Source organism: Pseudophryne corroboree, chromosome 2, assembly GCF_028390025.1.
Source record: "Pseudophryne corroboree isolate aPseCor3 chromosome 2, aPseCor3.hap2, whole genome shotgun sequence".
Taxonomy (NCBI): Eukaryota; Metazoa; Chordata; class Amphibia; order Anura; family Myobatrachidae; genus Pseudophryne; species Pseudophryne corroboree.
In genome coordinates, this window is record NC_086445.1 from 380,562,226 (window position 1) to 380,574,761 (window position 12,536).

Consider the following 12,536-nt stretch of genomic DNA (forward strand, 5'->3'; position numbering starts at 1 on the left):
GTCCATCGGTCCCCACACAGCTTTCTATGCCAGGGGGCAGAGAAAGATGGGCAAAGGGTGTACATCACAGTGCTGCCCTGTGATCTCGCCAGCTGGCGAAATTATCACAGAGCTCACTGCAGTATTTTTTACTTTTTTTTTTTAGTAAATTCGGCCACATTGCATTTCCCATTATAAGTATGGGGAATGCGATGCAGGTTACTAAAAAAATTACAATAAAAGAGTTTGGAGCAGTTTTCATGAACACTGCTCCAAATGCCCTTTAATACATTCGGGTGATACTAAAATAATGTGAAAAGGGTGTGAAAACACCCTTTTTCACATTACTTTAGTAAAACTAATGGTAATAAATAGGCCTCTTAGTCACTGTAGACAACGAAGACCTTGTGCTTAATAAAATTACCTTGCAACATCAACGTATTTGTTCTAATACCATTGTTAAACTATAGACGAGATGCATTTGGCATACCGGCTGTTATAAACATTTACATGGGCTACAAATGTGTTGACTTACAAGATATATGAATATGTCCATCACACCTCCAAAATCCCTTATAACAGCTGTGGGAGTAAAGAATAAGCCGTCTGCCATAATCTTTAAATTCAGTTCAATGCTCATGAATATCACAAAGACATACTCTGCAATCTGAAAGACAAGGACGGAAGGGTTAGCAACATGGGAAACGAATGAATGAATTCAGATGAATGGGATTTACTGTATAGTGACATTTACCTGCAAAGTTGGTGTATGCATTACCCTTCTGAAGGGGGATTCAAACATCATAGATATACAGGAGCATATGGTGACCACGATCATGACCCAGTCCAGGTAAGTCACCAGCCCTAGGAGGTCACTGTCAGAAAGCAGACACTGATTAGCACAAGTCCCAAGTGACCTACCTTAGGAAGCAATCCACTCTGTTTGCCCTTTTCACACATTCATAAATGCAGGAAAAGTGCGTTCAGAAATATTAACGCTGTGTTTAAAATGTTACAATACAGTATGGCTAATTTTCTACTCATTAACACATACTTTCTCTAACGTCCTAGTGGATGCTGGGGACTCCGTCAGGACCATGGGGATTAGCGGCTCCGCAGGAGACAGGGCACAAAAAGTAAGCTTTTAGGATCACATGGTGTGTACTGGCTCCTCCCCCTATGACCCTCCTCCAAGCCCCAGTTAGGTTTTTGTGCCCGTCCGAGCAGGGTGCAATCTAGGTGGCTCTCATAAAGAGCTGCTTAGAAAAAGTTTTTTAGGTTTCTTATTTTCAGTGAGTCCTGCTGGCAACAGGCTCACTGCTACGAGGGACTTAGGGGAGAGAAGTGAACTCACCTGCGTGCAGGATGGATTGGCTTCTTAGGCTACTGGACACCATTAGCTCCAGAGGGATCGAACACAGGCCCAGCCATGGAGTCCGGTCCCGGAGCCGTGCCGCCGACCCCCCTTGCAGATGCCGAAGTTGAAGAGGTCCAGAGGTCCGGAAACAGGCGGCAGAAGACTTTCAGTCTTCATAAGGTAGCGCACAGCACTGCAGCTGTGCGCCATTGTTGTCGGCACACTTCACACCAGCGGTCACTGAGGGTGCAGGGCGCTGGGGGGGGGGCGCCCTGAGCAGCAATGTATAATACCTTTTTCTATGGCTAAAATACATCACATATAGCCCTTGAGGCTATATGGATGTATTTAACCCCTGCCATATATCGCAAACTCCGGGAGAAGAGCCCGCCGTTTTAGGGGGCGGGGCCTATTCTCCTCAGCACACAGCGCCATTTTCCTGCTCAGCTCCGCTGTGAGGAAGGCTCCCAGGACTCTCCCCTGCACTGCACTACAGAAACAGGGTAAAACAGAGAAGGGGGGCATATTTTGGCGATATTTTTATATATTAAGCGCATATAACAGAAACAACACCTTTTAGGGTTGTTTATATACATTTTTATAGCGCTTTGGTGTGTGCTGGCAAACTCTCCCTCTGTCTCCCCAAAGGGCTAGTGGGGTCCTGTCTTCGATAAGAGCATTCCCTGTGTGTCTGCTGTGTGTCGGTACGTGTGTGTCGACATGTATGAGGACGATGTTGGTGTGGAGGCGGAGCAATTGCCGGTAATGGTGATGTCACCCCCTAGGGAGTCGACACCGGAATGGATGGCTTTAATTATGGAATTACGTGATAATGTTAGCACGCTGCAAAAGTCAGTTGACGACATGAGACGGCCGGAAAACCAGTTAGTACCTGTCCAGGCGTCTCAGGCACCGTCAGGGGCTGTAAAACGTCCCTTACCTCAGTCAGTCGACACAGGTACCGACACAGATGAATCTAGTGTCGACGGTGAAGAAAGAAACGTATTTTCCAATAGGGCCACACGTTATATGATCACGGCAATGAAGGAGGCTTTGCATATCTCTGATACTGCAGGTACCTCAAAGGGGGGTATTATGTGGGGTGTGAAAAAACTACCTGTAGCTTTTCCAGAATCAGAGGAATTGAATGACGTGTGTGATGAAGCGTGGGTTAACCCCGATAGAAAACTGCTAATTTCAAAGAAGTTATTGGCATTATACCCTTTCCCACCAGAGGTTAGGGCGCGCTGGGAAACACCCCCTAGGGTGGATAAGGCGCTCACACGCTTATCAAAACAAGTGGCGTTACCGTCTCCTGATACGGCCGCCCTCAAGGATCCAGCTGATAGGAGGCTGGAAACTACCCTGAAGAGTATATACACACATACTGGTGTTATACTGCGACCAGCAATAGCCTCAGCCTGGATGTGCAGTGCTGGGGTGGTGTGGTCGGATTCCCTGACTGAAAATATTGATACCCTGGATAGGGACAGTATTTTATTGACTATAGAGCAATTAAAGGATGCTTTTCTTTATATGCGAGATGCTCAGAGGGATATTTGCACTCTGGCATCGAGAGTAAGTGCGATGTCCATATCTGCCAGAAGAAGTTTATGGACGCGACAGTGGTCAGGTGATGCGGATTCCAAACGGCATATGGAAGTATTGCCGTATAAAGGAGAGGAATTATTTGGGGTCGGCCTATCGGATCTGGTGGCCACGGCAACAGCCGGAAAATCCACTTTTTTACCTCAGGTCACCTCCCAACAGAAAAAGACACCGTCTTTTCAGCCGCAGTCCTTTCGTTCCTATAAGAACAAGCGGGCAAAAGGACAGTCATATTTGCCCAGAGGCAAAGGAAGGGGTAAGAGGGTGCAGCAAGCAACTACTTCCCACGAACAGAAGCCCTCCCCGGCTTCTACAAAGCCCTCAGCATGACGCTGGGGCTGTGCAAGCGGACTCAGGGGCGGTGGGGGGTCGACTAAAGATTTTCAGCACACAGTGGGCGCGCTCACAGGTGGACCCTTGGATCCTGCAGGTAGTATCTCAGGGTTACAAGTTGAAATTCGAAAAGTCTCCCCCTCGCCGGTTCCTAAAGTCTGCTTTACCAACGTCTCCCTCAGAAAGGGCGACGGTATTGGAAGCCATTCACAAGCTGTATTCTCAGCAGGTGATAGTCAAGGTACCCCTCCTACAACAGGGAAAGGGGTATTATTCCACACTATTTGTGGTACCGAAGCCGGACGGTTCGGTAAGACCTATTCTAAATCTGAAATCCTTGAACCTGTACATACAGAAATTCAAGTTCAAGATGGAGTCACTCAGAGCAGTGATAGCGAATCTGGAAGAAGGGGACTTCATGGTGTCCCTGGACATAAAAGATGCTTATCTGCATGTCCCAATTTACCCTTCACACCAAGGGTATCTCAGGTTCGTGATACAAAACTGTCATTATCAGTTTCAAACGCTGCCGTTTGGTTTGTCCACGGCACCTCGGGTCTTTACCAAGGTAATGGCCGAAATGATGGTTCTTCTACGAAGAAAAGGCGTATTAATTATCCCTTACTTGGAAGATCTCCTGATAAGGGCAAGGTCCAGAGAACAGCTGGAAGTCGGAGTAGCACTAACCCAAGTAGTGCTTCAACAACACGGGTGGAATCTGAATCTTCCAAAATCTCAATTGACCCCGACGACACGTCTGCTGTTCCTGGGAATGATTCTGGACTCTGTTCAGAAAAAGGTGTTTCTCCCGGAGGAGAAAGCAAGGGAGTTATCCGAACTTGTCAGGAACCTCCTAAAACCAGGAAATGTGTCAGTACATCAATGCACAAGAGTCCTGGGAAAGATGGTGGCTTCTTACGAAGCAATTCCATTCGGCAGATTCCACGCACGAATATTTCAGTGGGATCTGCTGGACAAATGGTCCGGATCGCATCTGCACATGCATCAGCGGATAACACTGTCACCAAGAACAAGGGTGTCTCTTCTGTGGTGGTTGCAGAGTGCCCATCTGTTAGAGGGCCGCAGATTCGGCATACAGGACTGGGTCCTGGTGACTACGGATGCCAGCCTACGAGGCTGGGGAGCAGTCACACAGGGAAGAAACTTCCAGGGCGTGTGGTCAAACCTGGAGACGTCTCTTCACATAAATATACTGGAGCTAAGAGCGATTTACAATGCTCTAAGCCTGGCAAAACCGCTGCTTCAGGGTCAGCCGGTGTTGATCCAGTCGGACAACATCACGGCAGTCGCCCACGTAAACAGACAGGGCGGCACGAGAAGCAGAAGAGCAATGACAGAAGCTGCAAGGATTCTTCGCTGGGCGGAAAATCATGTCATAGCACTGTCAGCAGTGTTCATTCCGGGAGTGGACAACTGGGAAGCAGACTTCCTCAGCAGACACGACCTCCACCCGGGAGAGTGGGGACTTCATCCAGAAGTCTTCCACATGATTGTGAACCGTTGGGAAAAACCAAAGGTGGACATGATGGCCTCCCGCCTCAACAAGAAACTGGACAGATATTGCGCCAGGTCAAGAGACCCTCAGGCAATAGCTGTGGACGCTCTGGTAACACCGTGGGTGTACCAGTCCGTGTATGTGTTTCCTCCTCTGCCTCTCATACCAAAGGTACTGAGAATTATACGGCTACGGGGAGTAAGAACAATACTCGTGGCTCCGGATTGGCCGAGAAGGACTTGGTACCCGGAACTTCAAGAGATGCTCACGGAAGAGCCGTGGCCTCTACCGTTAAGAAGGGATCTGCTTCAGCAGGGACCTTGTATGTTCCAAGACTTACCGCGACTGCGTTTGACGGCATGGCGGTTGAACGCCGGATTCTAAAAGAAAAGGGCATTCCAGAGGAAGTTATTCCTACCTTGATTAAAGCCAGGAAGGAAGTGACCGCACAACATTATCACCGCATTTGGAGAAAATATGTTGCGTGGTGTGAGGCCAAGAAGGCCCCAACGGAGGAATTTCAATTGGGTCGATTCCTACATTTCCTGCAGGCAGGATTGTCTATGGGCCTCAAATTGGGGTCTATTAAGGTTCAAATTTCGGCCTTATCGATTTTCTTCCAGAAAGAATTGGCTTCAGTGCCTGAAGTACAAACCTTTGTCAAAGGTGTACTACATATACAGCCCCCGATTGTGCCTCCAGTGGCACCGTGGGATCTCAACGTAGTTTTGGATTTTCTCAAATCCCATTGGTTTGAGCCGCTCAAATCGGTAGATTTGAAGTATCTTACATGGAAAGTAACCATGCTACTCGCCCTGGCTTCAGCCAGGAGAGTATCAGAGTTGGCGGCTTTATCGTACAAAAGCCCATATCTGATTTTCCATTCGGACAGGGCAGAACTGCGGACGCGTCCTCAGTTTCTGCCTAAGGTGGTTTCGGCTTTTCACTTGAACCAGCCTATTGTGGTGCCTGCGGCTACTAGCGACTTGGAGGACTCCAAGTTGCTGGACGTTGTCAGAGCATCGAAAATATATATTTCAAGGACGGCTGGAGTCAGAAAATCTGACTCGCTGTTTATCCTGTATGCACCCAACAAGATGGGTGCTCCTGCGTCTAAGCAGACGATTGCTCGTTGGATCTGTAGCACAATCCAACTTGCACATTCTGTGGCAGGCCTGCCACAGCCTAAATCTGTAAATGCCCACTCCACAAGGAAGGTGGGCTCATCTTGGGCGGCTGCCCGAGGGGTCTCGGCATTACAACTTTGCCGAGCAGCTACGTGGTCAGGGGAGAATACGTTTGTAAAATTTTACAAATTTGATACTCTGGCTAAGGAGGACCTGGAGTTCTCTCATTTGGTGCTGCAGAGTCATCCGCACTCTCCCGCCCGTTTGGGAGCTTTGGTATAGTCCCCATGGTCCTGACGGAGTCCCCAGCATCCACTAGGACGTTAGAGAAAATAAGAATTTACTTACCGATAATTCTATTTCTCATAGTCCGTAGTGGATGCTGGGCGCCAATCCCAAGTGCGGATTGTCTGCAATACTTGTACATAGTTATTGTTACAAAAATCGGGTTATTATTGTTGTGAGCCATCTTTTCAGAGGCTTCTTCGTTGTTATCATACTGTTAACTGGGTTCAAATCACAAGTTGTACGGTGTGATTGGTGTGGCTGGTATGAGTCTTACCCGGGATTCAAGATCCTTCCTTATTGTGTACGCTCGTCCGGGCACAGTACCTAACTGAGGCTTGGAGGAGAGTCATAGGGGGAGGAGCCAGTACACACCATGTGATCCTAAAAGCTTACTTTTTGTGCCCTGTCTCCTGCGGAGCCGCTAATCCCCATGGTCCTGACAGAGTCCCCAGCATCCACTACGGACTATGAGAAATAGAATTATCGGTAAGTAAATTCTTATTATCACTTTCCATCTATAAAACATGCATTAGTTTTCATGCAATTTAATCCATATTCTTACTGCATGTGTAGGAACAAAGTATAAACCCTCACTATTATTTTTAGTCAAAAAAAAGCGTGGTGACTTTTTTTTGTTTTTACATTTATTTATTATTCTTTATTTATACAATGCCAACGTAATAGTCAGCCAGATCCACAGGGTCAGGGACAGATGTCAAAGATTATTTATTTTCTGTACAGCACCCAGGATTACGTAGGCGCTATATAAATAACTCTTGTCTTCATGCATTAGTCCATTTTAATAAGTATTGCCTTTGTACTAATGAAAATGGTAAAGTGGTCTGTAAAAGATGTTCTAGATATTGGATGATAATGATAATACCTTTGGAGCGTTATCTGCTTCTAGATAAAACAATAAATAACTGCCTAAGCTGTAAAACAAGCAATATCCAGAAAATGAAACTCACACAATAATAAATAAATTTCTGTAATTAGATGCTGTTCTGATTATAATGTGAAAGAAATGTACATGTCATGTGATTTCCGTGTTCTTATCTTAGCGATACACGGAATGGAACTGCCGGGATTCCTCATGTTGTGGTGTAAGCCATTAATTACTGTACATTTCCCAAGTGATACCAAATGCTCTTGCCTGATATGAATTTCTCTGACACAGAGAGAAAACAGACAATTCCGCCATTACTGGATTAGGCCCACATAAGGAGAGAACTGTGCTACAAAGTACAGCATCGACTTTACAGCAAGCAAATCTCTTCAGTTTATGAAATTCTGACAGATTACAGCTGTAGAAACTTGTATAAATAACCATTATAGCATTTGTTACTGAGACGGGATAAAAAGCAAGATCTATGGTGTTGGTTTGAAGACAGACTATAAAAGAAAGAGAATAATAAACATTACTGAAATGAGATGGAAGCTGGCTAATGGCAAATAAGTATGGCACAAGGTACAAGATATAGAGAAATACTGTGGTAGAAGGAAGAGATATGTGGCTACATGGATGTGATAAACACTGAACAGTCGCCTATAACATAAGCATACCTCCCAACTTTGTGATGATCTGCGGTGGGACCTGCCGCGGAGGCGTGGCCGCAAAGGGGTGGGGCTTAGTCAGAAGGGCGTGGCATAGTCGGACAACCACCGTTTTCCGTCCTCTTGGGGGCGTGCCCAGCACTCCTGAGCAGCTGGGCAGCGTCCATCTCACTCCCTGCACTGTTTAGATGTCGTGCGCGTGTCTCGCACGGCATCTAATTCAGTGATCACCGGCTGTTTTGCAGAGCAGAGCAATGGTGATCACTTGATCTCCCAACTGACCCCCCCGCCTGCGGGACACTGTGACTCGTGGGAGGGACAGCAGGACAGTGTCCAAATAGCGGGACTGTCCCGCTGAATCAAGACAGTTGGGAGGTATGCATAAGGGTAAATTACAGTGCCATTTATAATGAATAAAATAAAACGAGATTTATGGCAAGAACTTACCGTTGTTAAATCTCTTTCTGCGAGGTACACTGGGCTCCACAGGGAATGACATTGGGCTGTAGAGTAGGATCTTGATCCGAGGCACCAACAGGCTCAAAGCTTTGACCTTCCCCCCAGAATGCCTAGCACTGCCTCCTCTATAACCCCGCCTCCGTGCACAGGAGCTCAGTTTTTGTTAACCAGTCCAATGCAGTAGCAGGCAAAAGAGACGACAACTGTTAGTAACCACATACACCACACTCTCACGACAGGAGAAAGTGTCAGCGGCTAATGCCATACCAACCCAAAGAAGCTAAGTGCATCAGGGTGGGTGCCTTGTGGAGCCCAGTGTACCTCGCAGAAAGAGATTTAACAACAGTAAGTTCTTACCATAAATCTTGTTTTCTGCTGTGGGGTACATTGGGCTCCACAGGTAATGACATTGGGGATGTCCTAAAGCAGATCCTTATGGGAGGGGACGCACTGTAGCGGGCACAAGAACCCAGCGTCCAAAGGAAGCATCCTGGGAGGCAGAAGTATCAAAGGCATAGAACCTTATGAATGTGTTCACTGAGGACCACGTAGCTGCCTTGCACAACTGTTCAAGGGTTGCACCACGGCGGGCCGCCCAAGAAGGTCCAACCAACCGAGTAGAATGGGCCTTTATGGTAGCAGGAGCTGGAAGGCCAGCCTGTACATAAGCATGTGCAATCACCATTCTAATCCATCTGGCCAGGGTCTGCTTGTGAGCAGGCCAGCCACGTTTGTGAAAACCAAACAGAACAAAGAGAGAATCCGACTTCCTGATGGAGGTAGTTCTGTTCACGTAAATACGGAGAGCCCGTACCACATCCAAAGACCACTCTTTGGAAGACAAATCAGGAGAGGCAAAGGCTGGAACCACAATCTCCTGATTAAGGTGGAAAGAAGACACCACCTTAGGTAAATACCTGGGATGTGTTCTAAGAACCGCCCGATCACGGTGAAAAATCAGATATGGTGACCTACAAGACAAGGCACACAAATCCAACACCCTTCTAGCAGAGGCAATAGCCAGCAGAAACAATACCTTAAGAGAAAGCCACTTAAGGTCTGCAAATTCAAGAGGCTCAAACGGAGACCCTTGCAATGCCTCCAAAACCACTGACAAGTCCCATCGGGCCACAGGAGGGACATAAGAAGGTTGAATCCACAACACACCCTGAGTGAACGTATGAACATCAGGTAAAGTCGCAATTTTTCTCTGGAACCAAACCGACAAGGCAGAAATATGAACCTTGATGGAGGCCAGACGAAGGCCCAAGTCTAGGCCCTGTTGTAGAAAGGCCAAAAGTTTGGCCGAACTAAACTTGTAAGCATAATGCTTGTTAGATGAGCACCAAGCAAAGTAAGAATTACAGACCCTATGGTAAATCCGAGCAGAAGCCGGTTTCCGGGCCTTCAACATGGTTTGAATGACCGCCTCAGAAAATCCTTTGGCCCTCAAGACGGAAACTTCAACAGCCATGCCGTCAAAGCCAACCGGCTAAATCCTGATATACACAGGGGCCCTGAATGAGGAGATCTGGGCACTGTGGAAGTAGAAGAGGACGCTCTATCGAGAGACCCTGAAGGTCTGAGAACCAATGCCGTCTGGGCCACGCAGGAGCGATCAGAAGTAGGATTCCTCCTTCTTGCTTGAACTTCCTTATTACTCTGGGCAGGAGTGACACCGGAGGGAACCTATTGTAGCTGAATGTTCCATGGAATTGCCAGTGCATCCACGAACGCTGCTTGAGGATCCCTTGTCCTTGCTTCGAAGACCGGAACCTTGTGATTGTGTCGAGACGCCATCAGGTCCACATCTGGAAGGCCCCACCTGTCCAAGAGGAGTTGAAACACTTCTGGATGGAGGCTCCACTCTCCGGCGTGTACGTCCTGACGACTGAGAAAGTCCGCTTCCCAGTTTAGGACCCCCGGAATGAACACTGCCGATATGGCTGCCAGATGGCGTTCCGCCCACTGAAGAATCTGTGATACTTCCTTCATTGCCATGCGGCTTCGAGTGCCACCTTGATGATTGATGTATGCCACCGTGGTGGCTTTGTCCGACAGTACTTGAACAGGTCTGTTCTGTATTAAATGCTGGGCCAAGTTCAATGAGTTGAACACCGCCCGCAATTCCAGAATGTTTATTGGGAGGAGAGACTCCTCCTTGGTCCACTGACTCTGAGGGGAGTGTTGCTCCAACACCGCATCCCAACCTCTCAGACTGGCATCCGTCGTCAGAAGGACCCAGTTGGAGATCCAAAAGGGACGACCCCTGCTCAATCGTTGGTCCTGAAGCCACCAGGTCAGTGATAGACGGACCTCCGGGGACAAGGAGATCATTTGAGACCTGATCCGGTGAGGCAGGCCGTCCCACTTGGCAAGAATTAGCTTCTGCAGAGAGTGGGAATGGAATTGAGCGAACTCCACCATGTCGAAAGCAGACACCATGAGACCTAGCACTTGCATTGCCGAATGTATCGACACTTGCGGACGAGATAGGAAGCATCGAATGCTGTCCTGAATCTTTAGGACTTTCTCCTGAGACAAGAACAACCACTGCTTGTGAGTGTCCAACAACGCCCCCAGGTGCACCATGTTCTGAGCAGGGACCAGGGAAGATTTCTTCCAGTTGATGAGCCACCCGTGGGCTTGCAGAAACTGGATAGTCAGATCCAGATGGCATAGGAGAATTCTGGGGAATTTGCCAGGATCAACAAGTCGTCCAGGTACGGTAGGATCCTGACCCCTTGACGGTGGAGTACAGCCATCATTACCACCATGACCTTGGTGAAAACTTGCGGAGCCGTGGTCAAACCAAAAGGTAACGCCCGAAATTGGTAATGGAGGTTGCCAACCGCAAACCTCAGGTATTGCTGATGCGACACTGCAATGGGAATATGCAGGTAAGCATCCTGTATGTCCAGTGAGACCATATAATCCCCAGGTTCCAATGCCAGAACAATAGAGCGAAGAGTTTACTTACGAAACTTGGAGACCCTCACAAATTTGTTTAAGGGCTTGAGGTTGAGAATGGGCTGGGAGGACCCGTTTGGTTTCGGGACTAGGAACAGTGGTGAATAGTACCCCTTGCCTCTCTAAGCCAGAGGCACCTGTACTACCACTCCTGTGTTCAGGAGGGACTGTACCACCGAATTAAGAGTTTTTTCATTCACCTGATCCGAAGGGACGTCTGTCAGGCAAAATCGATGAGGGGGATGATTCTTGAAGGATGTAGCGTAACTTCGAGTGACGACTTCCCGTACCCAGGCATCGGAAGTGGTCCTCAACCATTTCTGGGTATACCCTAGAAGTCAGCCCTCCACCCTGGGATCCCCCAGAGGGAGGCCCGCCCCGTCATGCGGCAGGCTTGTCAGTTTTGGAAGCAGGCTGACGGGCAGCCCAGGCCCGTTTGGGTTTGAGCTTATTGGGTTTGGGAGTGCGAACCTGTTTCAGGTACACCTGACCTTTTGCTTTCCCTGAAGGACGAATGGAGCAAAATGGAGTTCTCATAGCCTTCGGAACCGAAGGAGCAGTACTAGGTAGACATGCTGTTTTAGCAGAAGCTAAGTCAGCCACTATCTTGTTGAGGTCTACTCCGAAAAGAATGTCTCCCTTAAAAGGGAGTACCTCCAGGGTTTTCTTAGAGTCCAGATCCACAGACCAGGACCGTAACCAGAGAATCCGGAGAGCCAAAATGGACTTGGTAGAAGCCTTGGCCGCCAGAATACCGGCATCAAAAGCCGCCTCCATAATGTAATGAGAAGCTGTGACAATATAAGACAGACATTGTCTAGCATGAACAGAAGCGTTAGAAGGCAACTCTGCCTCCAGCTCCTGAGCCCACACTTCAACAGCCTCTGCAGCCCTTGTTGCTGCAATGGTGGGCCTATGCGCAGCACCAGTTAGGGTGTAAATTGCCCTTAAACAACCCTCCACACACTTATCTGTCGGTTCTTTCAGAGACGTGACGGTAGTTGCCAGCAGAGCTGAGGATACCACCAGCCGCGCCACCTGCGAATCCACTGGCGGGGGTGTTTACCAATATTTACTTAGCTCCACTGCGAGGGGGTAGCGAGCCAGCATCTTCTTGTGAGGCGTGAATTTCTTTCCTGGATTTTCCCAGGATTCCTGACGTATTTCAACAAAATGGTCAGAATGAGGTAAAACTTGTTTAACCACTTTCTGACATTTAAACCTGTCCGGTTTCTTAGGGTCAGCATCAGGCCCCAGGTCATCAGTAATTTGAAGAATGGTCCTAATAGCCTCCAACAAGTCAGGAACATCCACCTGTGAAACAGATTCCCCATCAGAAGCGTCG

The 12,536-nt window shown here is 48.1% G+C and overlaps 1 protein-coding gene across 3 annotated transcripts in view; it reads right to left on the reverse strand.

The window, feature by feature from the left end:
- The window catches only part of NALCN (sodium leak channel, non-selective), a 1,296,054-nt gene that overhangs the window by 196,153 nt on the left and 1,087,365 nt on the right, over nucleotides 1-12,536 (reverse strand). For all 3 annotated transcript variants that reach the window (XM_063953246.1, XM_063953245.1, XM_063953244.1), the window contains 2 exons: nucleotides 734-854; nucleotides 515-646 (listed from right to left, as the gene is read on the reverse strand). In XM_063953246.1, coding sequence (XP_063809316.1) covers nucleotides 515-646; nucleotides 734-854 — 253 coding nt within the window. The remainder of the gene's footprint in view (nucleotides 1-514; nucleotides 647-733; nucleotides 855-12,536) is intronic.